Raw genomic sequence first — 27871 nt, forward strand, 5'->3', positions numbered from 1 at the left:
ACAGAGTATTGTTTGGCGATTAATCTAGTCTTCATATTAATTTCTTTGCATTTTCGTCTGTTATTTCATTTGATTTTGGCATTCTACGACATTGGTATCGTTTTCCAGCGTTATCGTTTTTTTTCAACGTATGGTATATATTTGCTCATTTTGCAACTGTTTTGTAAGATTTACAGTATGGTTGAAAACATCTTTTTTTGAAAACGGCCGAAAATTCATGCGCGCGTGGATGTCATCCATACAATCAAATCAACATGGCCTTATGAAGATTTGATTGAATATGTCTAAAAAGAAGACTATACCATGGACACCTAACGTTAACGCAACACTAGTCAAGTGAGAATCGGGAATTGTTGTCAAAATCTTACGTACAATATTTCTCCTGGATCATGTTAGCGTAGAGCTTTCTCCTATTGCCACTTCTTGTTGCCTCAAACGTAGACTTCAAACATTATTACAGCGTCACAGAAACAAGATCAAAGAAACACCTGCGAAATATTCAAATTTAAGTTAAATCGTACACAGAGCAGTAGTTAACGTCTTTACCGTATAGGTTTCTTGTTTCTATAGACAAGATATAACATATTGGCAATAAACTGATGTCGTGTGAATTTGCAAAAAACAATTAGCGATCAAAATGCCCTTGCCTCCTAGGTTGTATGCGTTGTCATTGTATCTTTACTAGTTCTGTACGTATGTTATAAAGTATTTTTCTTACACTTGTCGACTCAACATAATATAGCATGCAAAGCTTTGAATTTACGTCTAGATTGTCCTCTATTAATCTAGATAGCCAGCAGTTTGATACAACGATTTGCCTTATGACAAAATTACACTTACAAGTTGCATTTTTATTCTAATACTTCATATTCATTGTATGTAGGTTAATTTCGTTTGTCTACATGACTGTCTACATGTAGTTTAGGACCTTACGAAAGTCGCTGTACTTTTGTTGTGTCAATAAAGCTCTCTCTACTATTGTTAAATTGTAGTAAACAAGTAAAAAGAGGCGTAAAAAAACAAGCGCAGTCCCTTGCATCTGCTTGGAGCCTACGCACGCAAGGACCTGTCACACAAGTCACGTGACCCGTTGCCCCTGGCAACCAGGAAAACTGACCCCATCAGGGGGCCGCCGTGACAAAACCTTCGGCCGCGACGCAAAACTCGATCACGGCGTTAAACACCGATACCACGGGAACATGCCGCCGGCTCGTAAACCAAGTTAACGGCGACTAGTTAGGACTGTACCGAGATGAGCTACCAAGATCCCCGGTTGCCGGCGAGACCGCCCTCGGAACAGGTGGGTAGGGAAGTGGCGAAGGTGGGATTTTGAGCGGCACTTGAGTTGGAGAGCGGTGGATATAAAAATCTGCACCTGTAGTGCCAGACAATATGGCGAGACTGACACCACCGTTGTATATATGTACAGGAAGGGCGATCAGTTTCACAAACTCGGGGTTTAATTCACAGACGATGCCGCTAAAACTGTGTTTGTTAGAGACTTTGCAACAGGTGGTTCTTGGTACTAAGCAGTTCCAGAATTCATTGTGGCATTTTGTTGGCAATCACTGCATTTTTTCGAAACATTTTGCGACTTCCGGGAGAGTGGTTTTAGTTCCTTTAGCGTTTAAGAATCTATTATTCTTGGTTTTCTCTCAGACTATAATACAGGTATACTTTCCATTAGCTAGCTTGTATTATGGGGAAAGTATACTAATAGATTTTGCCTTGGTGTGTTGGTATAAAATGTTAACGCTCTGTCAGTTGTGTTTGTGGTTGGTTTGCGTAAACTAGCCACAAGTTTGACATAACTAGCCCAAACGTTTGGGACAAACTGCACTTTTTAGTGCTTGAAGTGAGTCTGTTTACAATTTTTACTCACTCTTCAGTAGTTTTAATGATATCATTTGGTGTCAGTGGTGTTGTAGGTAATGTATGATATGTTTTAACTAACCAGAAACAAACTCTATTCAGATTTTAGAATGTTGAGATATGTATGCAAAAACTTCAGCCTACAGATTGAAACACCATCCTGACAAAACCTGACAAATTTTTTGTCTACATTTGTCTCTTTTTCCCTCCCAAAACTCTTCAATTTAGGGCCAAAAGAGATGTTTATTACTTTCATTGTAAAGATAGATATAGACAAGAGCAACAGGTGTGAATGTATTATTGTAGGCCCAGGGACATTGTATTAAATGATGGATTTCACAGTAGTAAGGAAAGGTCCAACTTTCCCACTAACCCACTGTATTATAATGTAGATAGCCTAGAATTTGCTATGATAGTAAAATGGCAGAAAATATTTGGATGGATTTTCAAATTAAAGAAACTAAAGCGTAAAAAAGAACAACTCCATTTCTGATCAATTCTAGAGCTGTGCATTTGGAAAAATGATCACGGCATGTATATTTGGCAAAACCTTGGATATTAGTATTACTCAGTAGTATATTATTAATGCTGAAAAGACATGTTACATAGTTTTATTCTAGAACCATCCACATATTTGCCTGCATTGCTGCATGTTGCCCAGGTGACAAATAGAATAGCTGAGACAATACAGATAAGATAAGGCTTAGGAAGATAGCACCTATTCAGATCTTACAAGTGGCTTCGATCGGATTCTGTAAAAAATGTGTGATACTTGCCTGTGTAACAGTGCAGGGGTTTATAGGCGCTACCAATTGACCTGGCCAATGGGTGGGTGCTCAAACCTTTTAGCTGAGTGGTTTGAGCATCGGATTTTGAAGCTGGTGCTCAGGAGGTCGTGGGTTCGAACCCCAACCCGGGACCAGGGGTTTCTTTCTGTTTCTACTGCTTGCCTCTGTTTCTTACACCTGTACTTAACCTGAACTGCCAAATTCCCCCCCCCCCCTCAGTTGTACAAATACTGCCTCAATCCATGAAATCAATTATTGTTACATGTACGTGCATTTTCACTTGTTTGACAGGATTTGCTCAACTGAATACAGTTTGTACTCAGCCCCCATACTAACACAAAGTGTACAGTGTATCAGTCAAGGGTGACTCTCCACATATGGCCAAAACAATAAGCAGAACTAGCAGTTCTCTTATACAACCACGTAGTGCAAACTTCCTAAAACATGCTCTTGCCTAATCTAATTAGGAACAGAGCAACCATTGGTTACATTTGTAACATGAAGAATGTCAACAAAGTGATAGATTTATTGATGAAATTTTTTTTTTTTTTGTGTTGTAAGGCCATGTTGATTTGATTATATGGATGACATCCTCTGGGAACCCCAAAACTGATGTGAGCGTGCAAATAAAAAAAAAAAGATTGGTAAAAAAAATGTTGCTTTCATTATGAAACCTATGTGGTTTTGAAGGTTGAACAAATGGCACAGAGTATGGTTTGGTGAATAATCTAGTCTTCAAATTCATTTCTTTATATTTTCATCTTTTTTGGTTGATTTTGGCATTCTACGGCATTGGTATCATTTTCCAATGTTTTTTTTATTTTCAACTTACGGTATATATTTGCTCATTTTGCAACTGTTTTGTACTATTTACAGTAGGTTAAAAACATTTTTTTTAACAGCTGAAAATTCATGCGTGCATGGATGTCATCCATATAATCAAATCAACATGGCCTTAAGTTTTTAATGGACAACAATCATTGGTTGGTTTTGATCTTTATCCTTTTACTGTGACCTTGCGATGCATTGGTTGCCAAAAGTCAAGTACATAGTCTACCTGATAACTGGACCAAGGGTTTGTTTTCACACACCTTTATTTGTAATAGTTAAACAATAGATATTGATTTAATAATTCAGGGTCCAATGTCTCGATGTTATATTCATATCATGTTACTGTAGTAATTTTCTAAATTCATGGTCATTTGGGGAGGGGACAGGAAAAAATGAAAACAACATCATGCAATATATGTTTGAAATTCATAAGAATATACACGTACTGGTGTACAAATAATAGAATGCTAGGTAAAGAAAGCAGTCATCAGTCTATGCCTGAAGCCCTGAACAGATATTTTTACAACAATAAAAAAAAAATATTGCCTTTTTCCCAGATCAGAAAGGTTTTTCCATAGCCCAGTTCCATAGATACCAAAATGAACAAATGATTTGGACTAAAGGCTTCAGTACATTTTGAATTACAATACAAACCTGTTTGATTACTTATAGCTTAGGTGGCGGTAAATGAAAGGGTGATTCTTTAGCATGCCAGAGTCAGTTATTATGTTTGCCAAGATGGAAAATCGACCAACGACAAATAATCCTTGGCATTTTCTGGATAGTTTAGCTGGACTAGGTTATAGTAATTGCCCATTTATCTTTGAAAAGCTGTCCTTCAATTTGTTCACTAATTGACGTCAAAGGACTGTTTTTTGGGTGGTAACATTTGAAGATGAAATCTTCAAAGATTACACGGATTTAAAGGCTTAGCAAAGCAGTGTTCGGTACAACTGCAACTAGTGCTTCCAATTAAATTGCTACGTTCTTGAAGGAAATTTGAGACATCAAATGGTTTTCAATCTTAGCTTCAAGAGCTAAGTTGCAGCATGTTACCAAGTTACTCTGAATTAAGGATGTCAGATTATCACAAAATATGGGGAGATTTTCTCCTACCTAATTTTCAGGCTGTTTGACCTATGACAGCAGTGTTTACTTGGTTGCTGGGTGCTGACCCTTGTGCCTGGAGGCTAGGATGTGTCCTGTCTAACGATTGGCTTTTGTTGTCTGGCTCCTATGGCAAACCTCCTATCTTATGAGGGAAAAGATGTAATTATGTCTTTGAAGGGCACAAAACACGTGGATATAGTCAAGGTCATGAGATTTTAAAGACTTAACTGAAATTGATATAACTTTACTGTTCTGATAAATAACTTAATTTTCTAGTTTATGATCAAGAAGTAAAAATTTTTGTAGATTATCAAAAGAACCATTATAGGAATATGCCATTAGTAGAAATGCAGGTGTGATCCCAAAGTTAGCTTTAGAGAGATCATGAATAGACAGGCTAGACCAATGATACTGCTTGTTTCTTAGACAAATAAAACAAATAACCCTCATGAAACGTGACCAATGGACTAAGCTAAGATGGCTTCACTTAGCTTCACTCATAGTAGCAGAATCAGAGTGCTGTTTTTGTTCTTTTGTAGCTTTTTCTCAGTTGCATCAGAAAAGTAACAAATATTTCAGTGCAAGACATTTTTCACTTTCACAGATTCAAAGGAAAGGGCAAAACATTCATTTAGTACAGCCTACCATAAAACAACAAAGCACATAGTACAGTGAAAGTAACTAATTGCAAGTGGTTTGGCGACAAGGAAAGCATCTCAACTAAAACAACTGTTGCAACAGTGAGTCTCCTGTCTCATAGAAACACTGGATCTGTTATTCACGGGACCGAATAAAACCGCACCGACAGAAAGACTCGTTTTAGTTGGTTGTGCAGCAGGGCAGTGGGGTAACGGAAACGTAACAGGATTATACATGGCGTCGCGCCGGGATAGATCCTCCAAGTTGCGCGAGAAAGAATTTTCTTTCATCCCACGTCGCCCACAAGTGCACAAGCGAAATGATAATCATGTAAGTTGTAAGGAATCAGATCTCCAAGCAGATGCAAGAATCAAGGTGACTCTCCAAACTATTTTATGCTTGTTTTTTGGCAACATTGAGTACACCTTTCTTTGTAAGTACATTGCACTTTAAGGATTTGTCCCAGGAATAAGCTAGTAGATCCTTGCATCTGCTTGGAGTTTAGCCTGTGCATCCTATGTCCTGTTTTTGCTTTAAAGAAATTAACATAAAATTTTAAAGGTTCTTCTCAAAATTCAATGTTTTTCTTGTATGTCTCCACCAAACTACATGTACATGAATGTTAAGTCATGAAATCTCCAAGCAGATCCCTTTCGGTGGCAAGACAGTATCTATTAGCCAGAGGAGTGACCACTAGCCACAGATATAAAGAGCTTAGACCTTAGTTGTGAATTACTTTACATTGAATTACGGTCTATAACAGTTAGATCACACAAAATTGCTGAGAAGTTGTGAATGGACAGATTTAGCACAGTGATTTAGGTACACAATTTGCACCAGCAAAGGTGTTAATGGCTTCAATATAATTGGGATCTAGACTGTCATTATGTCGTTATCACATGTAGGTGTTAATTGGTGCCGAATGTGTACTGATATTTAATTGAGTGCAGTAGGCAAAAACTTTGTGGAATACTGAGCTTGGTGGCTTTCTGGAAGCTTTCACTATAACAATTATGATAAAAGTTGAAAACTAGGCAAGGAATAATTAATCTAAAAATCTTTTTTAATGAATAGTGATGACAACTCACCATTTAGTTGGCTCCAAGTTTCTCTTTCTAAGAAAATTTATAGCAAAACTGTTTGGAGTTCAGAGCTAAAAATTTACATGTGACCTAAAGAGATATGTATCATTACACGGAAAAACATTCAGCATCATACTATAGCCCAAAGTTTCCCTGGCAGAATCTTTAACAAACTGTCCATGTACAAAAGAGGGCTGGCATGGGGGTTAGTGATTATGAATTACATGAAATTTTCACCGCCAATTTAATACGGATTACATTAAAGCCTCAGAGCTGATTATGACTTTATGCTTTGCATTTAATGTTCTATTACGAATTTTGTTAATTTTGGGGGAGGCTGCCTACGGATTATCAAGACTAAATAGGCCTGATGACGCCTTACGAAAAAGGGCATGCAGGCCCCCACAAAATAGCCAGGTTTGTACATGCATACCCATGGGTCCCCTATAATCACAAAAACCACCACGCCATTGTGTGGGTCTCTTAGAAAGTGAGTGTTGATTTGGGAGATCATCCTGTTAAATAATGCAGGCATACCTACAGGGACTCCATTCTCGCTTATTGACAACTTAGTTCAGACATGCAGGTACAATAGGAGCACGGAAGATTAGTGTTTTTCATGGTAGATTTTGCAGTTACATGGTTACGGACACAGACGTTATGATGTGTTGATGCATTTCTGAAGCGTTGGATTCTTTTATGTGATAATAGATGCCAACATTGGCAGTTAAACTTATTACTTACCTTCGGAAATTTCATTCTGCTGGTATAATTTTCTGCTTTCTGCAATTATGGCATGGTTTGGTTGCTTATGGTAGAAGAATAGATCAAGTGTTAGACTTGGTAATCATGTTATACGTTCCAAAGTACACCTTATCCATTAAGTGCTTTATTTTGGAAAACGTAATTCAAAGGTAATAAACAGATTTATAGTAAAGTAGCACAGGAATCAAAAGAGTAAATCTAGTTAAGCATTGCGGGGAAAACATGAAATTTTCCCTAGCTTTCCCTAATAACAACATCTATTACCAACAAATGCTGTTGCCTAGGTGTATGGGAGAATTTTCAATTGAGTCAGCGGTGTTAGTCAGCCATGTCCCCTCTTCAATAAGTAACCAGGAGTGGTACACTTAAAGTGCTCGAGCTCGGGGTTTTTAATGGGTTTTTGTAAAGCCATCCTGCAGGCTTTTTGTTACCTGACAAAATCAAGTGGAGTTAGAGTGCTGTACATGCTAGGAAACTGTGAACCATGGCTTCCTACCTTGATTAAACTCTGATTGAATTTTGCGGAGCGAGCAAACTGTTAATTAGAATGCCGTAATCCTTGTTGCCATAGCTACTGTCCATATGGAAATGCAATGCAGTACTGAAAGCATTAGTAGTGCCTAAGTGATGGGAGGTGTTTAAATCAGACATTTCTTGATCAATTTTTAATTTTCAATCAAAATGTACTTTGTATTTACACCGGAATATGTGTATGTGTTTTCCATAGGCACAACATTGAGGCCTTAAATTTAAACCCCAAACCTTTAAAATCAAAGTGAACAATTAAGATTTTACTGTATAGAGTACATTAGAGTTTGCAACCGGACTAACCGTGGCTTTAAATAGCATGTTTTAAACTCATGACATAGGTTAAAAGCACTATTTTAGCACAGTGTCATTGCAGAAGGCTCCCGCTTTGTACGGTTCCATCTGTCAAACTATCCTGTACTCAGGAATTGAGAAATTTAACCCCCTATGCCCTCGTTTTAATGTTTTGTCAACAACGTCACCATAGATCAACCATCGCGGCTTGCCATTTGTCTATAGTTCAGCCAGTATTTACTCAATTCCACCCCGGAAATTTGACCAACAATATCCATTATGCCCTGGACTGTTTCGTAAACTCAGAATCAAATATTATCATCTGGAAAACTTTACTGTAAACCTAGCTCAGTGTCAACTGGCTAGGCATCAAACTTGACCTTGTCTTTTTACGGACAACTTTTTTGCTTTGACAAACTCATTAACTTATCAACCAATGTAGATAAAGATAATTGAGTGACCTAGATTGTGTTATTGGCAGCTGTTTCAACAGAAGATTGATACAGAAGCGTGATTGTTATCAGACATGGGAGACAAAATCTACATTGTAATTTCTGTCTCAGGTCTGTCATTGGATGCTCCGATTACACACAGCCAGGGTTCGTTTTAGGGGGTCCTTTTGAGTTGATGCAGCATTGTTTGAGAAACAATACAAGGGCACTAGAAAAAAAGGGGAGGGGGCTTGTAAGTTTGTGTTGGTATAGATAAAACCATGGAGACAAAAACTCTTTTGACGTTTAGAATTATAGGTAGCATTTGATACAGTCTGGCACAGATTCAAGCTTCTTGAAACTGTTTTACTGTTCAATTTTAAGTCCACACTAGTATGATTTGTTGCTTCTTGGACTTTTGCAGGGTTAAACCTTGATACAATTGTAGCAAAACTGCAACAATTATGGAGATGAGGACTTTTTCAGATGTTCATGACAAAATTTTTGGGGCTAAGAATTAACCTGAATCATGATTTATTTTTTATTTTGGCATTTGAAATCAAATTGGTGCAACATCTGTGTCCAAAATATCACCAGGGTCCATAATATCACCACCTTTTAAAGATATTTTTACTGCAACATAATTTTGGTATGCACTCTTTCACACATCAAATGTACATACCTAGGGTATGTTGCAGTAAAAATATCTTTAAGCACACTATTTCTCAAGGTGGCGATATTATGGACCCTGGTGATATTATGGACACAGATGTTAGCTTTAAGAGCTTTTAAAAGGTTAAAGCCTCCCATGTCAGTGGAAAAAAGAGATACATGGTAAAAACTGTCAAACAAGAGTTATATCTGAGTGTTCGTACAAGTCCGTCATGCACTATTTCTGTAACTCCAACAAGTCATTAGTACAAAAAAAGCAACACTCTTCATAATGGCATTCTAACCTTACCCAAAGTCATGGAACAGCGATAAGTGTACAGCTATGAAACAGTTTCAAGGTGAACAGCAATGTGGTTTCCTTGGAGATATAGGGATTACATAACACGTCACGGGGTGATGGAATGTTTCTCACAATAAACGTTGCTTGCTTGTTGAGTGCACTTCTGTTGCCAAGCATCATGTTGGTGTCAAGTATTCTACTAGAAGTTTACTAACCCCTAGTAGTGAGGTTGGGGTTTAATTTTTTTAGAGCATGTTGCTTACTTGTATTTTTGTGACCATGGCCTTCACCTTTTTTGTCCCGCTTTATACAATTGGTTATTCAAACACACCTTTCTTTACCATCCATCCTTGGTTCCTATTGGTCGAGGGCTGGTCAGCGTGGGGTGGTTTAAAGGATTGTGTTCCTTACTGGGAGTGAAGTACCGGGGTCACGGTTGAGGGAATCTCGTTGTTCCCAACAAAACGTGTGATCGCTTTTCGTGGGTGTCCGGTGTGCGGCAGGCTTGTCGAAGCTTAGATCTGCAGACGTCGCGGGCAGATCTGTTTCAGTAAACAGGTGCCATGTCATGTAGTTGTGCGGGAAGTGCCGAAATTCAGATTTTAAGTGTATAAGATGTCAGCTGTGGCAGACTTGAAAGACAAGGAGTTGGAAAGGGTATGTAATTAGTAGTGTTAAAGCAATTAAGGCTAATTATCCTACATTTATATTGAAGTTGGATGCCAATGTTTTGTTGCTAATTATACGTAAAAATGATAGCAATGATTCTCTCATTTTGATAATTATGAAAATTAAAGATTGAAATTCAGTGATCAAATCCTTCCCAGAGATTAACTGGATTGCAAAAAGAAATCTAGAATGCTGGACAGAATGCCAACGCATATAATTTTACATTTATTATTTTGTGTTAGACAATAAGAGTATGATGGATTTATCTATGAAGTAAATTAACTTTGTCACAGTTTTTCACAAGCATCTGATGTTTTGCTCTTTTTTTCCAGCTGGTAGACCTACATGTGTACGTAGTACCTGGTGATGTGTGGGTAGAGCATCTACGTCTTGTCTACAATGAAGCTGTAAAAGACACTGTATCAGCTGGTTTTGTCAGGTAAGACATGTTTTCTTGTCTTATTTTAAGTGTGCACAGAAATTTGGTGTAATTCTATGGTAAAACCTGCACATGCATTTTCCTTTGTTTTGCAGTATTCAAATCATTTTATTGACAAATTTATTCTATAATTTGAAGAACTATTTTTTTAAACAGTCACTAAAATGCCATTGCTGTCTGTCCTTTTTTCCACCAATTACATGTAGTCTTGCATGAAATTTAGTTTGACTTCTGTGTTATTCCATTGTTTTCTTACCATTAGGAAGGTGTTAAGAAGTTTGGCGGGGGGTAGAGTGTTTACGAAAACGTGCACAGTTTGTTGTCGAGTTTTGAAGCTAGTTGCATTCAGTCCTAATCCAAAAGTCCACCGCAAAGTTTTGGCTTAGACTCCAGATTGGCATGTTTTCCAACAAGGAAAACAATTAACAACCAAACAAGTAAAAACAGCGAGCGATAAAGACGTAAATAACACGCCGGAGGATTACAGGAGATTACTGCGATGTGAAAATCGTTAATACCATGGCATCAGTTCCGGCTGCTGTCATTGACCCAATTGTTCAACTAGAACAAAACCGGGATGCCAGGCCTTTATCACAAGTTGACAATCCAGCCATAAAACTGTTTGATAAATTTGTAAATGAAAAGCTCACGTACAGACAAAGCCATTGTCAAACCATACAATTTGCCGTAAGGTTGCTGTAGAATGATGAAAAATGATGTAATTTTGAAGCAAGTGAATGGATGGCTGTTGATAAGTAAACGTACCAACCTTTAGCCTTGGAAACATACTATTCATACGTGACATTGTACAGTCATCATACAATACTTTTCTCTTTTGTTATTGGAGCATAATGGCCAACACTACTAAAAGGCAATACCAGTCCAGCATAGTGTGTTTTTCTTTTAAACATTAAAAGAAAGGCATTATCAAGATATACGTGTAACATCTGTGTCCATAATATCACCAGGGTCCATAATATCACCACCTTGAGAAATAGTGTGCTTAATTAAAGATATTTTTACTGCAACATACCCTAGGTATGATTTGATGTGTGAAGGAGTGCGTACCAAAAGTATGTTGCAGTAAAAATATCTTTAAGCACACTGTTTCTCAGGGTGGCGATATTATGGACTCTGGTGATATTATGGACACAAATGCTAAATCTAAAAAAAAAGGAAGTTCTGCATTCCTGAAATCAAATGAAGAAAAAAAAACCTTTAGGTATAGAGCGATCTGGATGTACATTACAGTGAAATTCTTGCTCTGAATTATTAGTTATGGATAATTTTTTTCTCTTTTTTTTCAGAGTATTTCCTGATGTCACTATCTACAACCTTCGGGAAGAGATCGAGGAACAGCTAGGCTATGATGTCATTCCTAAAGACTTCATCTTCCTCAGAGGAGTGGGTCGAGCACTGACACAGGTTGGTAAAATATCCAAAAATGTAATAATCCAAACATTTTCATCCAGTCTATGATACTATAGACACATATATATGCTGTCCCTACACTTCTGGTATAAAGATTTGACATAGATTTGCCATAATATACTTAGTACATGGATACAAAAAGAAAAACTTACTAGTGAAGCTTACTGTAAGTGTTTACAGCAGTTTATTTTTGAAATGACCTCCTAAGGCCACACCAATTTAATTTGTTGTTTCTCAGATTCGCCCTGTCCATTTCTTTTCTGATTTGCAAAAAAAAAAAAAATTGGTTCTGAATCAACTGCAAAATGCTGAATGAAAGATATATTTTGGCACCAATGGTTGAAGAAAGTCTTTCAATGCAACTTTGTTTCATTAAAAGTTTAAAATCTATTGTTTTAATTATAAACCAGCCTGGTATGTTGACTTCATGGCTCATATTGTAACATTTCTGTCCTTCATGGGGTGCCTTGGTCTCTTTCTTTTTGCCCTATCACTTCATATTTTTTCTGAAAAATTCCAAGAAACAACAAATTAGATTGGTGTGGCCTAACTACAGATTCATGACACCACAAATATGCATTCTCAAATTGTATTCCTCTGTATCTGCACTACAAACTTGATAAACCTTGAATATCACCTTCACCCATTTATTTTGAAATTAGTCCCCACAAAAATAAATGCATCTACTGTACTAGGGAACTAAATAGAAGGCAGGCAGCTTGACAAGTTGGACATAGCAACTTAATCCCCCAAAGCTATAAAAGTCTTTCAACCACTGAAGCCACTAACACATTACCAGGCAGTTGCCCCTCCCCCAAAGTCAATGTTTGTACAAGCCTAATCACCCATGTAATGTGGCACAGCAGGGAGCTGGCTATCAGCACTATAGGGACCAAACCCTGGAACAAATGGCCAGCTACTGGTCTTTGAATGTTTCCAGATGTCACAGGCTTGCTACTTGTAAAGACTATGCCCTCAGCAGTTTCTTTCCTTGATTTTCTAGCAATACAGGGACCAAACCCTGGAACAAATGACCAGCTACTGGTCTTTGAATGCTTCCAGATGTCACAGGCTTGCTACTTGTAAAGACTATGCCCTCAGCAGTTTCTTTCCTTGATTTTCTAGCAATACAGGGACCAAACCCTGGAACAAATTACCAGTTACTAAAATTTGAATGTTTCCAGATGTCAGATTCTTGCTACTTGTAAAGACTATGCCCTCAGCGTGTTTCTTTCCTTGATTTTCTAGAGCATTTTAAAGTGAAGTGAATATTTTTTTTTTCATGTTAAAACATGAAAACAGAGGAATACTAGGAAAACTTGAGGTGGGCTGTATTACTGTAACTTTCAAACTTCCTCCCAAGATTCTCTTTCTTTCAACATTATCTTTTTAGTCCAACAGCCAAGAACTTCTATTGGTGTGAAGTCACTGAATTCTGATGACCTTTTCAAGTTTTAAATGTCCTTATTTTTCAACAATACTAAACATTGTCTTGAAAGTAAATGCAAACTCAAGGAATGAAGCAATTTTACTCCTAAAAGTGCACAGCAACCGCAGTTTGTGGCCACCGGTTCCACTTGAAACACTGGAAACTATAAAGGGTGTGGTATATTTTGTGACAAACAGTTTAAGGGTACCATTAAAGCTGTAGAAATGATGTTGTAAAGTATCTGTGCGTGATGAACACAGTGTATTCCCAAATGGTAGCCATAGCTTTTCTACTGTTTGTTTATTCAGGCTGCAATAGAACGACAGTGTTTCCATTGTTTGGCTATCATCAAAGGCAGCGTACATTGTAATTTTCTCATCACATGAAAAGGTCGCAATCTATCTTCATTAAATCTCTCTCTGTCCATTTACGCACGGACCACGGACCCAAATTAGTCACGTTTAGGGCAGAAACTGGTTGGGTTTTTATTGCGGCATGCTGGCAATAAAGATCTAATTTAGGACAATTCTAAACTTCTAACACAGTAATGCAATGTTGAATATAAGCACTGCCCCCCTCCCCATCTTAATGTAGATGTTGGAGTGAATTTTTTATGCACTTCTCTTGTTTTGTTAGTTTGTAGAAAACTGTAAAACATATCTGAAAAAAAACCTCTTAACACAGTGTTTCTTTTGTGATTCCAATTCACAATTTAATCAATGAAACCCATCAGAATATCAACAGTTACTGATTTTTAATCAAAATGATGCTTTTGAAATAGTTGTATTTTTCTATCGCTTGTACAGTATGAATGCATGGCTTTGAGAGCTTTTTTGGATCATGTCCATGTACTGTAGTTTCAATATAACAACATCAATACTGTGTATTTTGTAATCATAGTCTGCTATTTGATCTACCAACTCGCCACAATTCAAAAGTATAACTTTTGAACAAAATGACCATATGTGGCTGGATCCTGAAGTTCAATGTCACTACCTATTATTCTTCCACCTTTGCTAAGATATTTCGAGGTACATAAGCTCAAATCTGTCATGACAAGATGAAAACTGAAGGTAGTGGTTTGCTTTCCGAAGTAAATATTTGTGTGCCCTAACGACAATAACACAACAGGTTGTCCAATGTGTCACTGTCACTCAGATCACGAGGAACGCAACCCGAAACCACGCACAGAAATAGTAGAGGACCTTAAAAACCAATTTGTACACATTTCAAGACAGTATAATTGAATTAACATTGAGTTCAAAGACCGAAATTAAAGTTTAAGTGTAAGGTTGAAGTATGGTGCAGAATGCTGTGTTCACAGATGGCTGCTACCGCAGCGTCGAACAATAGACTGTTTACGTCGATGTATTGGCAGTCGTTGTGGAGACAAAGAGAGTTTAGAGTATCACGGTTGCATGACGCATGCCTAAGTACTCTCTAGCGATGAAAGAAACATGCAAGCTTTGACAGCAGTCAAAACGTTTTGAAGTGTTCTGGGTCAATTTGACAGTCAAGCCATGTATGGAAAATATCGTGTCGGAAAGTTTTGTTCAGGATATGCTTGTTGGAAACGAGTTGGAAGCGAGAAAAAAGGAAGAAAAGGAGTTGGATGCTTTTATTAGCCAGGGTCTTGCAGGGGTCATAGGAAATTTACAATAAAGTTTTATCTAAGCGGAGGTAATTTGATCAGCCCAACGTCGGCCTTGGTTGAAGGGGTTGTCAGAGACTGCATGTGTGATGCAGGCAACGCTAAACAACAGAAGATTACACAAAAGAAGGGCGGCTGGATTTAGACAATGAACAAGTCAATCATAAATGTACATGGGGGATCAAGTCAGGGTATAGGATAACTTCTGTTGTTGAATTTCTTTAATTCAGTTTTGAACTTGAGCAACTTTGGGCAAAATTACATTTTCAGCATGACTTGTAAAATTAGACTAAAAGTATCACATGTCACTTTGATTTACTAGTACCCAATATTTATCTCAGTCGCTAAACTCAATACACAGTACAAAAAAATCTGTCCAACATAAGTGCTATAACCATGTAAGTTAACATTTGTTGGTATATATGTATGTGTTGATATTTAAATTATACAATAAAAATTAATATAATTATTATAATATAATTATGTTTTGTTGTTTTCAGGTCAAAGGCAGACAAGAATTCCAATTGAAAGTCAAGAACTTTGTGCCTCCTTTGGTAAGTTTTGAATATTTTCAATATCTTCTTGAAAAAAAGTTCTCTTTAAATTCAACTTCCATATGAACACTTAGTGAAGGCACGTCATTTCAAACTTCATACTGAAAGTAAAAACACTGTCATGGTTTTAAATGCAGATGTCTAATAGGTTATATAAAGTATATTGGATCCTTGATATAGGCAACAGCTTGCTTGCTAATATCCTTCAGCAGTGCTTAGAAAACCTGTCAGAACTCCTGACAGTCTCTTTCATTAGTCTTCTCAGGCATTTGTCTGAGAAGCAAATTTGAGCATAGAAGTCAACATGTATTTCCAGTCCAGTGCACACAACGCTAAAGTTTCCTCACAGACAACAGGTGCAAAACTGAAGTAGGTCACCTGTGCATTTCTGTCTGGGTGTAGCAGGCCACAATCTACCCCTGGCCAGAATATACATTTGTATCTATAGGGGTAGATTCTGACTAGGGGTATGTTCTGGTCTGTTACACTGGGTATACATGTAGCTACATACTGTGAGCCTCTTTAGTTTAAGAATTCTTTATATTCTTAAGTTTTATTTTCAGTTTGCATTTGGTTTTTGCCTTTTGCCATTCATGGTAGTATAGGCTAGAGGTAATTCAGTATAAATGGAGTACAAAAAAACATAAAAAAAGATTGTCTGAAGATTTTTTAAAAATTGGACTGTACATTCAGTAAAGGGCACCAGGTATTCTTGACTCAGTCTCAAGAGAATGTTGAAGTGTTTGCCAGACTCTTATTCTTTCTGTACAAACCCTCCTTTTTTTCTACCAAGAAGAACAGCAAACAAATTGAGCACCATACAGCCCTCCTACTCAGAGCAATTGGCATTCACAGCAATGCTTCTAATGCTTTCAAATCCCGGCTGAATTTGAGGGGAAAGTTCCTACGACTGGGGCTAGTGTGGGTACTTACCAATGAGCAAACATGTTTAAGGTCGCAGAACACAGTAATTATCCGCGACCCCCGGAGTCTATGACGCAGGTATAGAAAGTAGTGCAGACAAACCTCTTGCATCCTGGCTAAAGCGACTTATGTGAGAGACAGCCATGAATGAACTGCACTGTGTGGTAAGGAAAGGTATCGGCTTGTACACAGTATGAGTTGGATTGTGAAGATTTCCCTGTTCGTGTATAAATGCCGTGCATTACGCAACCACGTTCCATGGTGAGCCGGCTGCAGTTCCGTTGACCCCGGTATAGGGCCAAATCAAAGTGGTCGTCATTATTTTGAAAACGATAACTTTTTTTGGTTTTCAGTTATTTTGTAGAATATACCGTATATTTCAACATATTAGTTGGCCGTGATTCAATAGTGCACCCTACTATAATTGTTACCGCATCGAAGTGAGTCACCTCGGGGTGCTTAACTATTATAGGAATCCCCATAGGCCGAAAACTGTGTTCTGCTACGGTAACCTTAACACAGCTGTACAACCAATCTGGATTTTTAGTACTTCATGTGTTGAAGTGTTTGGAGACAATTTGTGCTTAGTGCAGACACAATGCACACAACATGTCTCTCTCTGTATACTAGAAGCATGCATTTATGATTACCGATATGCATTATTAATGTACGGTTAATTTTGATAAAATAATTATTTTTGTCTTTCCAATGGTTCTATAAAAATGTATTTTTTTGAGTGGTGACAGTGAACAGCAATGCCAGCTCTCTTAATAGTTATTGAGTACTCCTTCAAAATGTCTTTTGAAAACACCAGTCTTGAATATGTAATAAAGTATTCATTTGGGAAAGATTATGATATAGTTAACACACACCACTACCAGTGGACTAGTCTCCAACTGTATATAGTGATTGTGCTACTGTGTGGCCCAAGGGCTATTGAAATGGTGATTTGGTGCCGCCCTATGAACCACCTGGTGTAGGAAGAACTTTGCCTGTTAAGATCATCTTGTACATTTGTACATCTTGCCAATCTGGGTTACTGAGTATTTATCTTATCATGAAAGTTCATCTGTGTTGGTAGTTTGTTTAGAGTTAAAACTTTACATCCAATACAAAAAGTTCTCTTACCTAGAGCTTTCGACCAGTCACTCTGGTCTTCCTCAGTAGACTGACCCAGTGATTTTGGACACTGAACAAGACTATTTCCTGAGGGATTAAGGAGGCTATATACATTTGTACATCAAGGCCCTTCACTGAACCGCGACAGGGGCTGACATTGTCTACCAGATACTTTTGACCCAGTGTTGACGTCACACTTCAAAGAAACCACATGACAAGTCTCATTGGGTCAGTCTACTGAGGAAGACCAGAGTGACTGGTCAAAAGTTCTAGATTAGAGAATCATCTAAAGTTTTAACTCTAAATGAGTATTTATTTTGTTACATAGGCTGTGGTACCCGAAATCTACGTAATCGAGGGAAGCCTAGTTCATCAGTCTCCGCGTGCCCTCCCTGCCATTGGTCATCGGTACTCGGAACCTGCCACGTCCAGATCCACTGCTTCGGACAATCCGCTTGACCGCTCGCAGGTCTTCTCTGACCCTCCGCCAGGAAGGGGGTCACGTTCACAAAGGCGGAAAGACTTTGAACATCTCCGAAATAGTGATGAGTTTGATTCCCAAAGGACGGACCACGATAGATTAGGAAACAAAGGTCGGCGGAGAGAAGACCATCGGGAGGCTTTTGTCACACAAGCTGATGCTGCAAGTAAGATCATTCTAGAGATTGTACAGTCATATTACTTACATGTATATTAGGTATATTCCACAATGTCTCCAGGCCTTTATCGTAACACTTATACTCCCTTTCAAGTACATGTAGAGGCTGCAACTGTGCATTCTAAAGGACCAAAAATTTCAATATATAGACCACTGAAGGAGTTTTATCACATTCGGTTTTCTTTTGAATCATACTAAAACATTGTGCATAAAAACACTAAAATTTAGCACAGAATTACATCAAATTCACGTTTAAGTTTGCAGCACTAAAATTTTGCGGCACAATGAAATGCTTGTCTGTACCTTGATTTACTAACACTTTTGTGGTCTGTTTTTACTTGTTATATTTACCGTTTCCCAACTTGGTTCTTGTCCTACAGAGCTGTTATCAACTAATTTGGACCAAACGGCCTTTTCCCCTGAAAACGATGATACGAGCTCCTCACCGCGGAATCTTAAGGACTCGGGTTACAACACGACTCCTCGCGATAGCCAGGAGTACCATGAAAACATCCCCAAACGTCGATCTGAGGGGAGCCCTCACGGCAGAACACGCTCTCGCTCCCCTCCCTCTCCTTCCCCTGAACGAACCTCTCATCCCCAAACCCGACCCCAGTCCCGTAGTACCCCCCTTAGCGCCACCCCCCCTGCCTCTCCTTTAACCTCTAACCCCTCCCCAGGGCAGAAGGTCCACAAACTCGACCGGAGCCGAGCGGGTAGTAGAGCCGCCACTTACACCTCCCAAACCAACGAGGATTCTGGGATAGCTGATTCCACGCCTCCAGAGGATGACAGTAGAACGTTAGACAGGTATGTATTATGATGTAATTAGACTGATCCCAAAGCCCCTTCCACTTTGTCAAAATGTAGAGGTGCAAAACAAATAAGAACATTTAGTAGAAATTCTTCGATCAGTGACTGAGTGTATTTTTGTAAGGTATACATACCTCCAAATTTTCGATGTCCACTGTACTCGACTGTGTGTACTCTACGTGACTGATGAACCTCTTCAACGAAAATAAGAACATTTAACTGCAAAACACATAAATGCAAATGACATACAGCCACAGTCTCATTGGTTGAACAGCTTAAATTAGGTTGGACAGCCAGGATCAGTACATATTCTCTTCTCAACAAGTTCTACGGGACATACAGTAACTACATATTTTTTTGCATAGTGTGCCATATCAAAAAGGGTCCGCACATCCATTTATGAAGAGCATAATCAGTTGTACTAACTTGTACTTGATGACTTTGATACAATCATCACTTAAAAGTTTTTAAAGAAGGTTTTTTTTATTTCCCTATAATAAGAGCCACTTCTTAATTGAAAATGACAAAATGATGACAATTTTGTCAACAGGAGAAAAAGGGAGGAAGAAAGGCAGAGAAGAGAGGCTGAAGAGAGAAGAAGGGAGGAAGAAGAGAGAAGAGAAGAAGAAGAAAGAAGACGGCGAGAGGAAGAGGAGGAAAGATGGAGAAGACAAAGGGTACGAGAAGATGATGAACAGTCTGAAACTGGGGGTGGGAGGGGGAGGAGGGGGTATGACGATTATGATGATGACCAATCAGATGAAAGATCACAGTCAGAGAGAAGTGATTGGGAGGGGGGGCAGACTCAGGACACGTTTAGCTTTAGATGGCCTGAACCGCCGGGAGGTGGTAACAAAGTCGAGGAAAACTTCATAGGGGACGATCTGTTAGCTTCTTTTGCTGCAGCTAGAGAGGAACAGAAGCAACGGAGGCAAGAACAGGAGAAAGAGCTCAGGTCAAGTCAGGAGGACCAACCAGAGGGGCAGGTCATGCAGAGGGTTTTTGGTGTAGGGAAAGGGGAAGAGAAGTATAATAACAAGGAGTACGCCTGGGATAATAGAACAGGAGGTGATAGGAGTAGCGAGAGGGGCAGTTTTGAGGAAGGAACGACAGGCAGTTATGGTGGAGACGATGGTGATCACGTAGACAGGCGTAGTCAGAAAGGAAGGGTAGACAGTTACCATGGTGATGATCAAAGCTACAGAACTGGGGAGGGGAAGACAGGCAGTTACCACGGTGATGAGGAAAGCTACAGAGGTAGGGATGGGATGAGTGACAGTTACCGTAGCAACAACAGCAACAAAGATGGCGGACATGTTGAGGATGATGATGATGATGCATGGCCTGGAGAAAGGGACCAGGAGGAACATGGAAACCGATCTCGGCGGGCTTCTGAAGGGACCTCTCTAAGAGAGTCGGCAAGAAACCAATCGTCGAGTCTCGTGCACTCGGATAGAGAGAGCGGGGGACATGATAGAGCGTCGACAGAAGAGAACAGCCCTGGAGGGTCACCGACAAAGGTGGCGATCCTTTGGGTGGCGTGGGCCTAACAACCTCCGAGTGCAGTGGGCGCTAACCAACCAACCTACCAACCAACCAACTAACTCACTCAGTTCACTCTGGGGTAACAAGGAAGAACTAACTTACCTGCCTAACACACATTACTAATACGGCTTTGACATGAAAAAGGGCTTGTTGGAAAGAAGTCCTTAAAACTCACAACTCACTTTGGTGACATGCTATTTAAGTTTTAAGTTGATGCACTAAATAACATAAGTGATGGGCTATGATTTATCATATACTATATGATCATTGCAGTAACCTGTCATGTTATTTGCTAAATTGCTGTGGGTTCTAACTGTGGACTTGTATGTAGAAGTCCTGCATGGCCAGAAATGTAATACATGTACAAACATATCGGAAAGCTTAATAAAAAGCAAAATCAGGTAGGTACCTAGATGTAACATCCGTGTCCATAATATCACCAGAGTCCATAATATCACCACCTTGAGAAATAGTGTGCTTTAAGATATTTTTACTGCAACATACATTTGGTATGCACTCCTGCACACCTCAAATGTACATACCTAGGGGTTCCACCTAGGGTATGTTGCAGTAAAAATATCTTTAAGCACACTTTTTCTCAAGGTGGCAATATTATGGACTATGGTGATATTATGGACACGGATGTTAAATGTTCATAGAATTGACATCTGAAAATGTACACCTAGTAATAATTATTATTCATTTAATTGTAAATTTTTCTCCTCCCAGTAACTTTTCATTATTAAGTATGAAATCATTGTTAACTTTTTTTAAGGCAAATTACTAGTCTAAGACTAAAACACTCATTTCTGGCCATGTTTTCATAGTTCAACATCTATGTGTCTAATTTACTTGATTGTATATGGTTGCATGTCTGGGCCCTATTACATTATTGACATCATGGTGTAAGAATCCTTTTACCAATCACTGCACTTGGGTACAAAACTACATGTAGATATGAGTTTGTACTTTGCCTCTGCACCCATTTCACTCATGCCCATACTGCAGTAGCCATTCTCTGAATCAAACGGTTTGTGGTGTGTGCCATTGTTGGACTGAGCACATATACAACTGTTTTTCAGAATCCATAAATTATAATGATACTTTTATACTTCATGAGCAAGGATATGCCACACTATCAGGTCAAAAAAGTAATGCACTTTGTTTTCTTCCTTTTTTATTTACTTCATCTTGGGTATCTATTTCATCAGAAATGTTTTGGTGCACATTTTATATCATCCAGCTTTTTACTTTATTTCCTATTCCTGGGAAATTATGATCTTTGCCATATGTGCTATGTTTTCATCGTGTGTTAATAATATGCAGAATTTGTGGCCTAGAATAATGAAATAGGGCCTAGGCTGTAATTTATACAATTATTAAATTACTGCATATGCCATAGGATAGAGTATAAACAATGCTTTAGAGTTTTGTCTTGTGAGTTTTCATAACATTATTCTACCTTTTTAAGTTATTAGTTTAAACAACTTTAAAAAATTCTTATTGTTATTCCATGGACTAGCCCTTAAAGGCCTTTCCTTTTCTACTCTTCTGAGTAGGACTGTAATGTAATGAAGTTTTGTTTTAATTTCTGTTTAATGGTAAAATCTTTTGCTTTTTACTTACTTTTTTACTTTATCACTTCTTATTAACCATGCTTCTGCCGCAACCTTTTCAAGTGACCAAGATTTTTCTTCATCAACAGGAGAAGGAAGCCCAGAGTAAAAGGGAGAGATCGAGAAGTAAGTCCCCTGAGCAGCAGGTGGCCAGGTTCCCCTCCCCACCCCCCCTCGAGCTCCCCTCCCCTCGGGACGGTGGCAGGACGGACAGATCTCAGGCCTCCGACTCACCCAAGAAGTCCACCAGGGGCAGGGACAAGGCAAGGTCATCCGGAGCAAGTGGCGAACGTAAGGAAAATATTATTTAACTAGAAAGGCTGACATTTGCTCCAAGCAAATGCAGCAAATGGCTTCATCACATCCCCCGTACCAAAAATGGATTTTTTCCCACAATGGTAAAGTGCTAATAGTTATACCCCCATGCAGCATTGGAATCTTCCAATGCCTTCTGTTGGAACATGTAGAAGCAGTGTTCTAGAAACAGTGTTCTATTTAGAACTGTCGATTGGGGATTTGGGTTTTCAAGCTACAATTGCTGTTTTTACTGAAAGGAGTAATTTTGCTTCTTTGATGATTCATTTTAGACTAAAGACCCAGTCACATACACCATACACTGAAATTATAACGTGTGTGATTCACCTTTAGAGTCTAAAATCACAAACTAAAGACATTGTACATGTGACCTAATGCTTAGCTGAAAATGCAATCCAATGTGACCTAATGCTTAATATAATAGCTGAAAAAGCAAAAATATTACACAATAGTACAATGCACTACTACATAGTTACTAAAAAAAGCATTCTGTAACCTTAAATTGTCTTGATGAAACAGTGCACATTTGTACTAGAAAAATACCATCATTGAGTGTTATAACAATAGTACTGAATGTTATTTGTAGGTGAGGATCTGCTAGAAGAGCTGGAGAGAATACGGGAGGAGCGAAAGAACGCCGAGAAGAAAAGAGAGGAAATGGTGAAGAAGGCCAAACAGCTGCAGACTAAAACACAGCACCGCAGGAATCAAGGTAGGCAGTCATGCAAAAATGTCAAGTACAATCAAAAGTTTTGCTTTAAGGCCACACCAATTTAATTTCTTTGTGAACGGATTTTTCTAGAAAAATAATAGAGTGTGCGGGCAAAAAAAAAATAAAATAAAAACAGGCCTAGGCATCCTATTATGGCCCAAAATGGTATGATAGGAGCCATGAAGTCAACACACCAGGCTGGTTCAAAATTTAAACAAAGAATTTTGAACTTGTAATGACACCACTGCATTGAAAGTTGGAATAACTGTAACAACTGTAAGAAGGGGACTGTTTTCAACTGTTCAGGGCAAAATATGAGCATTTTGCAGTTGATTCTTTGAATTTGAATTTTTTTTGGCAAATTAAAAAAAAATGAAGCGGGCGAATCCGAGAAGCAACAAATTAAATTGGTGTGGCCTGATTATGGTCAGAAAGTCATTATCTTTACCATTCTTAGACAACTGCACCAAAGGGATGGCCCTTCAGCACTGTTCACTGTTCTTAAAGCATGTTTCAGCACCAAGGAGAGAACCTGTTATACATGTAACGCTACCATTATTAGTCATTATGCCATTCTCATCATCCTGCTTGGTAACCTAAGACCCCCACATTAAAAAATGGTGAATTTGAAAAGATCCAAATGCAGACTCAGTAACCCCCAAGAAATGAAAACTTCAGATAGCATTTATTGTTTAGTTGACATACATTTGGCATACTCTTAAACCTTTGACTTAGCAAGTCAAGTATACAGTTTTCGTCTAATCATCATTCTATCAAGTTTCTTGCAGTGTAATAAATATAGATGTGTTCTAAACTAGAAAGGTAACATTTACAAAGCAAATGCATGATGTACATGTATACCTTTGCATATAGTCTGCTCTGTTAATTCTTACCCAACCACATTCATAAATGATCAGACAGGAGTCTAAATCCCTCTTGCTATAAAGTCGCAACACTAGTTACCACGGTGACAGACATCTGGTACAGGTCATTGACCTCATTGGTTTGGAGAAGAAGGAAACAGAGCAAATACAATATGTTTTCCTTTGCTAAACATAATAAATGTCATTAATGTTTTCCCCTTTAGCGCGAGACATATGGAAGAAACGTTACTTCGAGGAGAAGAAGAAGACTGGTCCGTTGGAAGAGAACTGTAACCGTCTGAGGGCAGAGCTGGACATGACCCACAGGAAACTCATGTCCAAGTTAGAGGGAGACAAGGACGGGAAACGTCGCTTCAACCTGAACACGGATCCACCCTCCTCTAAGGTACCTCCATCCTACAAGGTATATAGTTGACTGCTTCTTATTATTTAGTAATCGAAAAAACTTTTAAAAATGTTAACGTTCCACTACTAAAAAAATGTTAACATTCCACTACTAAAAAAATGTTAACATTCCACTACTAAAAAACTGTTAACATTCCACTACTAAGAAAATGTTAACATTCCACTACTAAGAAAATGTTAACATTCCACTACTAAGAAAATGTTAACATTCCACTACTAAAAAAATGTTAACATTCCACTACTAAGAAAATGTTAACATTCCACTACTAAGAAAATGTTAACATTCCACTACTAAAAAAATGTTAACATTCCACTACTCAAAAAATGTTAACATTCCACTACTAAAAAATGTTAACATTCCACTACTAAAAAAATGTTAACATTCCACTACATAGTATTATATCGTGTTAACACAGTTAATACATTCCTGTCAAACTCATATCACATCCTACCACCCTGTTAATCAACTGAAATCCAATCTCTTCCCACTCACTTGAATCCTACCTCTCTCAGAAAAAACGTACCCCCCCCCCCAAACAAGCACCACCAAGTGAATACAATTAAGCCTACCCACTTTACATAATGTACTACCTTTTATGATGTACATTGTATAATGATTTGATGTCTTTTTATTGCTTATATAGAACAACCAGAAGGTACAACTGACTAGAATTCAGCACGAGTTGGATGACTTAAAGGAGAAGGTGGAGAATGCAAAGATGAAGCTTACGTCGGAAATGAAGGTACGGAATAGTAGAAAGTGAGAGAACAAATTTAGGATCGGGAATCCATCTTAATTTTCAAGTCAGCAGATAAAAATCAAGAAAAATGGAAGTGATCTTAAGCCAATTATCGCACTGGAGAGTTTACTCTTCCACTGGTTGTGACAGAGAAGACAGAAGCTTTGCACAGTATACACAGTGGGTACATTGTAATAGAAAAATTCCCCTAGCTGACTTTTTCACAAGCACAATGAGCAGTAGACCACAGCTTATTGTCCTGTCCTTATTGAAAAACTGTAACCCTTTCTAGTAGCTTGCATGTTGGGTGAGTGAATATAATGTACATGTCTACTATTCCCAAGACATTACCATTGGACTAGCCTCCTGCTGTAGTGGTACATGTAAGTTCTCAGCTGTGTGGCCCAAGGGCTTTAGAAACAAATTATAACAGAGCGATGACCACCACCTTATCACTGAAATGTGTTGGAAGGAATTCTAACTTTAGGCCAGACCAATTAAATTTGTTGGTTCACAGATCCGCCAGCTTTGTTAATTTCTGATTTGCAGAAAAAAAACAACAACATTTCAGCCTCTGAATCAACTCCTAAATGCTTACATTTTGGCCCCAAACAGTTGAAGGAAGTCCCTTCTCTTTAGAGTTGTCACAGTTTTTCCATCTATCAATGCAGTGGTTTGATAAATGTTTGAAATTCATCATTTACATTTCAAACCAGCCTGGTATGTTGATTTCATGGCTCCTATCATTGCATTTGTGGCTATCATAGGATACCTATATATATAGGCCTGTTTTTATTTTTTTTTGCCCTGTCACTTGATATTTCTTCCTGAAAAAATCCGAGAACCATCAAATTAAATTGGTGTGGCCTTAAGTTAAATTATAAAGATAAATACTATAACCATTAATGATATTCTCCTTGTCTGACATTTGTTTAGCTGCGGAATCAAGCGGAGACGGAACTGCGAGCTCTCCGTGCCGAGCTGACGCAGAAAAAGATCCACGCGGCCCTGACGCGCAACCAACACAGCAACATCATGCACACCATGGACAAGGTGCAACCTGGGTATATGCCGGCCAAGGTTCTGCCGCCAACATGACATAAATACACAACATTGACACCAGACCACCCATAGGACACCACATCAATGTTTTCTGCAATCTATGGCTTTCTATTTGATCATCAGCCATTTCTGTTCAGCACGTCGGCAGAACGTACTGCACTTGCGCAAAACCCGTAATGTATTGCGCATAGCACTTTGGCAGAACGTCTCATATAAGGTCGTATTTGCGCATACAAGGTTAGCATCCCGTCTGTAGATTTCAAATGTTATGTCGGAAAAAATTTTGTCTGTAACAGGCAAAATTCTGATGCAAACATGCAACAAAAAACGTGAAAAATGCATATATGGGGGCGGGTGGGGTCCGCCGGCGCAGTACGTTCTGCCGACGTGCTTTTCTGTTCAGAGCTAAATTCATTAGCGCTATGAGACTTTTTTTCTGATCCATATTTAACTTTGTCCAAATATCTAAAGCCTTAAGCATGACAAAAGGAAACAATTGCCACTCAGAGCAAAAACATGTCGGAGTTTTAATAAAACCACAACCAAAACAGATAACAGCCAGCCATAATTCTTGAAGTATTCTCTTCTAAATGTCTTTGCCACAAAGTTTGTTTCTCTTTCCATTTTCTTTCAATAGCAATTACTTTGAATGTGGAGTCAATTTTGTGTACAATGTATATCCTACATATGTTTGTGAATTTGTATTTAGAAACTATTAGTAAAATTTATGCTCTAATTGTTCATGTATATTGAGTAGAAGGAATATGCATTGGTACGTAGGTTTGTACAGTATACTGTATGCCAACATTATAATTTTTCACTCGTTTTGACAAAAATGTATTGTTGCAATTCTGAACATTTATTCCTGGCTTGTATGTACCTGAATAGAATGTAGGAGCAAGCGTATTTATATTCTGTTTTTAAGGTTTGCAAGCAGCATAAACACATTGTTACAAACATGTTATATTCAATGGCATGTCCCACATGTATCAATGAGGCCACCTAGTGCCTGGAGTGTAAACTACAGCTTATACATTTGGCATTTTACATAACTGTTGAAAGTCGTGTCTGTAAAGAGTTTGCAGCTTTATGCATGTATCATAATTGCCATGTTATATCATACATAAGTGTGAACATTTTTGCATCAAAATTTGAGATTTTGTGAAAAAAATGTATGTAAACATTTGTATTTTGTTGTACATAAGAGTTGCATTTGGGGATAGAATTCTTGATATGACTGACTCTTCTACATCATATATATTAAATGAATAAACTATGTTTGACTCTAATTGTTGTGCCTGTGTTTTATTTACTTTGGCCACAGCCAGTAATTTTTATGGATGACATCAGCGCGCATTAATTTTTGCCTGATTTTGGAAAAAAAAAGAAATTTTGTCGCCTTCTGACAGTGGTCAACATGTCAAAAATTTGCAAAGATGTCTGTTGCCATGCTGGAAGGCAGATAACTATGAAGAGAGTAGACAAGAAAAGGCTCTGATTTAATGTCTTGTTTCTTACTTTGATGCAGTGATATGTGATGTTGGCTGTGTACATGTATATGTTCCCAATGAATCAAAACCATTTGTACAATGATTGAGTCAAAAATTTAAAAT

General features: G+C 38.3%; 1 protein-coding gene across 3 annotated transcripts; it reads left to right on the forward strand.

The window, feature by feature from the left end:
• The first annotated feature begins 1105 nt into the window (after nt 1-1105).
• LOC109467552 (trichohyalin-like) lies at nt 1106-27581 on the forward strand. 3 transcript variants are annotated; one of them, XM_019765573.1, is made up of 12 exons: nt 1106-1300; nt 10294-10400; nt 11708-11825; nt 15412-15465; nt 17837-18155; nt 18547-18976; nt 19530-20499; nt 22230-22431; nt 23042-23167; nt 24255-24454; nt 25101-25199; nt 26133-27581. In XM_019765573.1, the coding sequence occupies exons 1-12, from the start codon at nt 1253-1255 to the stop codon at nt 26292-26294; spliced, it is 2835 nt and encodes a 944-aa protein (XP_019621132.1). In that variant the 5' UTR covers nt 1106-1252; the 3' UTR covers nt 26295-27581. The 3 variants fall into 3 exon arrangements, with proteins under 3 accessions (XP_019621132.1, XP_019621134.1, XP_019621133.1); XM_019765575.1 differs by having other exon boundaries at nt 24255-24436; XM_019765574.1 differs by lacking the exon at nt 1106-1300 and adding an exon at nt 9619-9949.
• Nucleotides 27582-27871: the final 290 nt, after the last annotated feature.

The sequence above is a fragment of the Branchiostoma belcheri genome, unplaced genomic scaffold (assembly GCF_001625305.1).
Source record: "Branchiostoma belcheri isolate BF01 breed outbred unplaced genomic scaffold, Haploidv18h27 scaffold181, whole genome shotgun sequence".
Classification (NCBI taxonomy): Eukaryota; Metazoa; Chordata; class Leptocardii; order Amphioxiformes; family Branchiostomatidae; genus Branchiostoma; species Branchiostoma belcheri.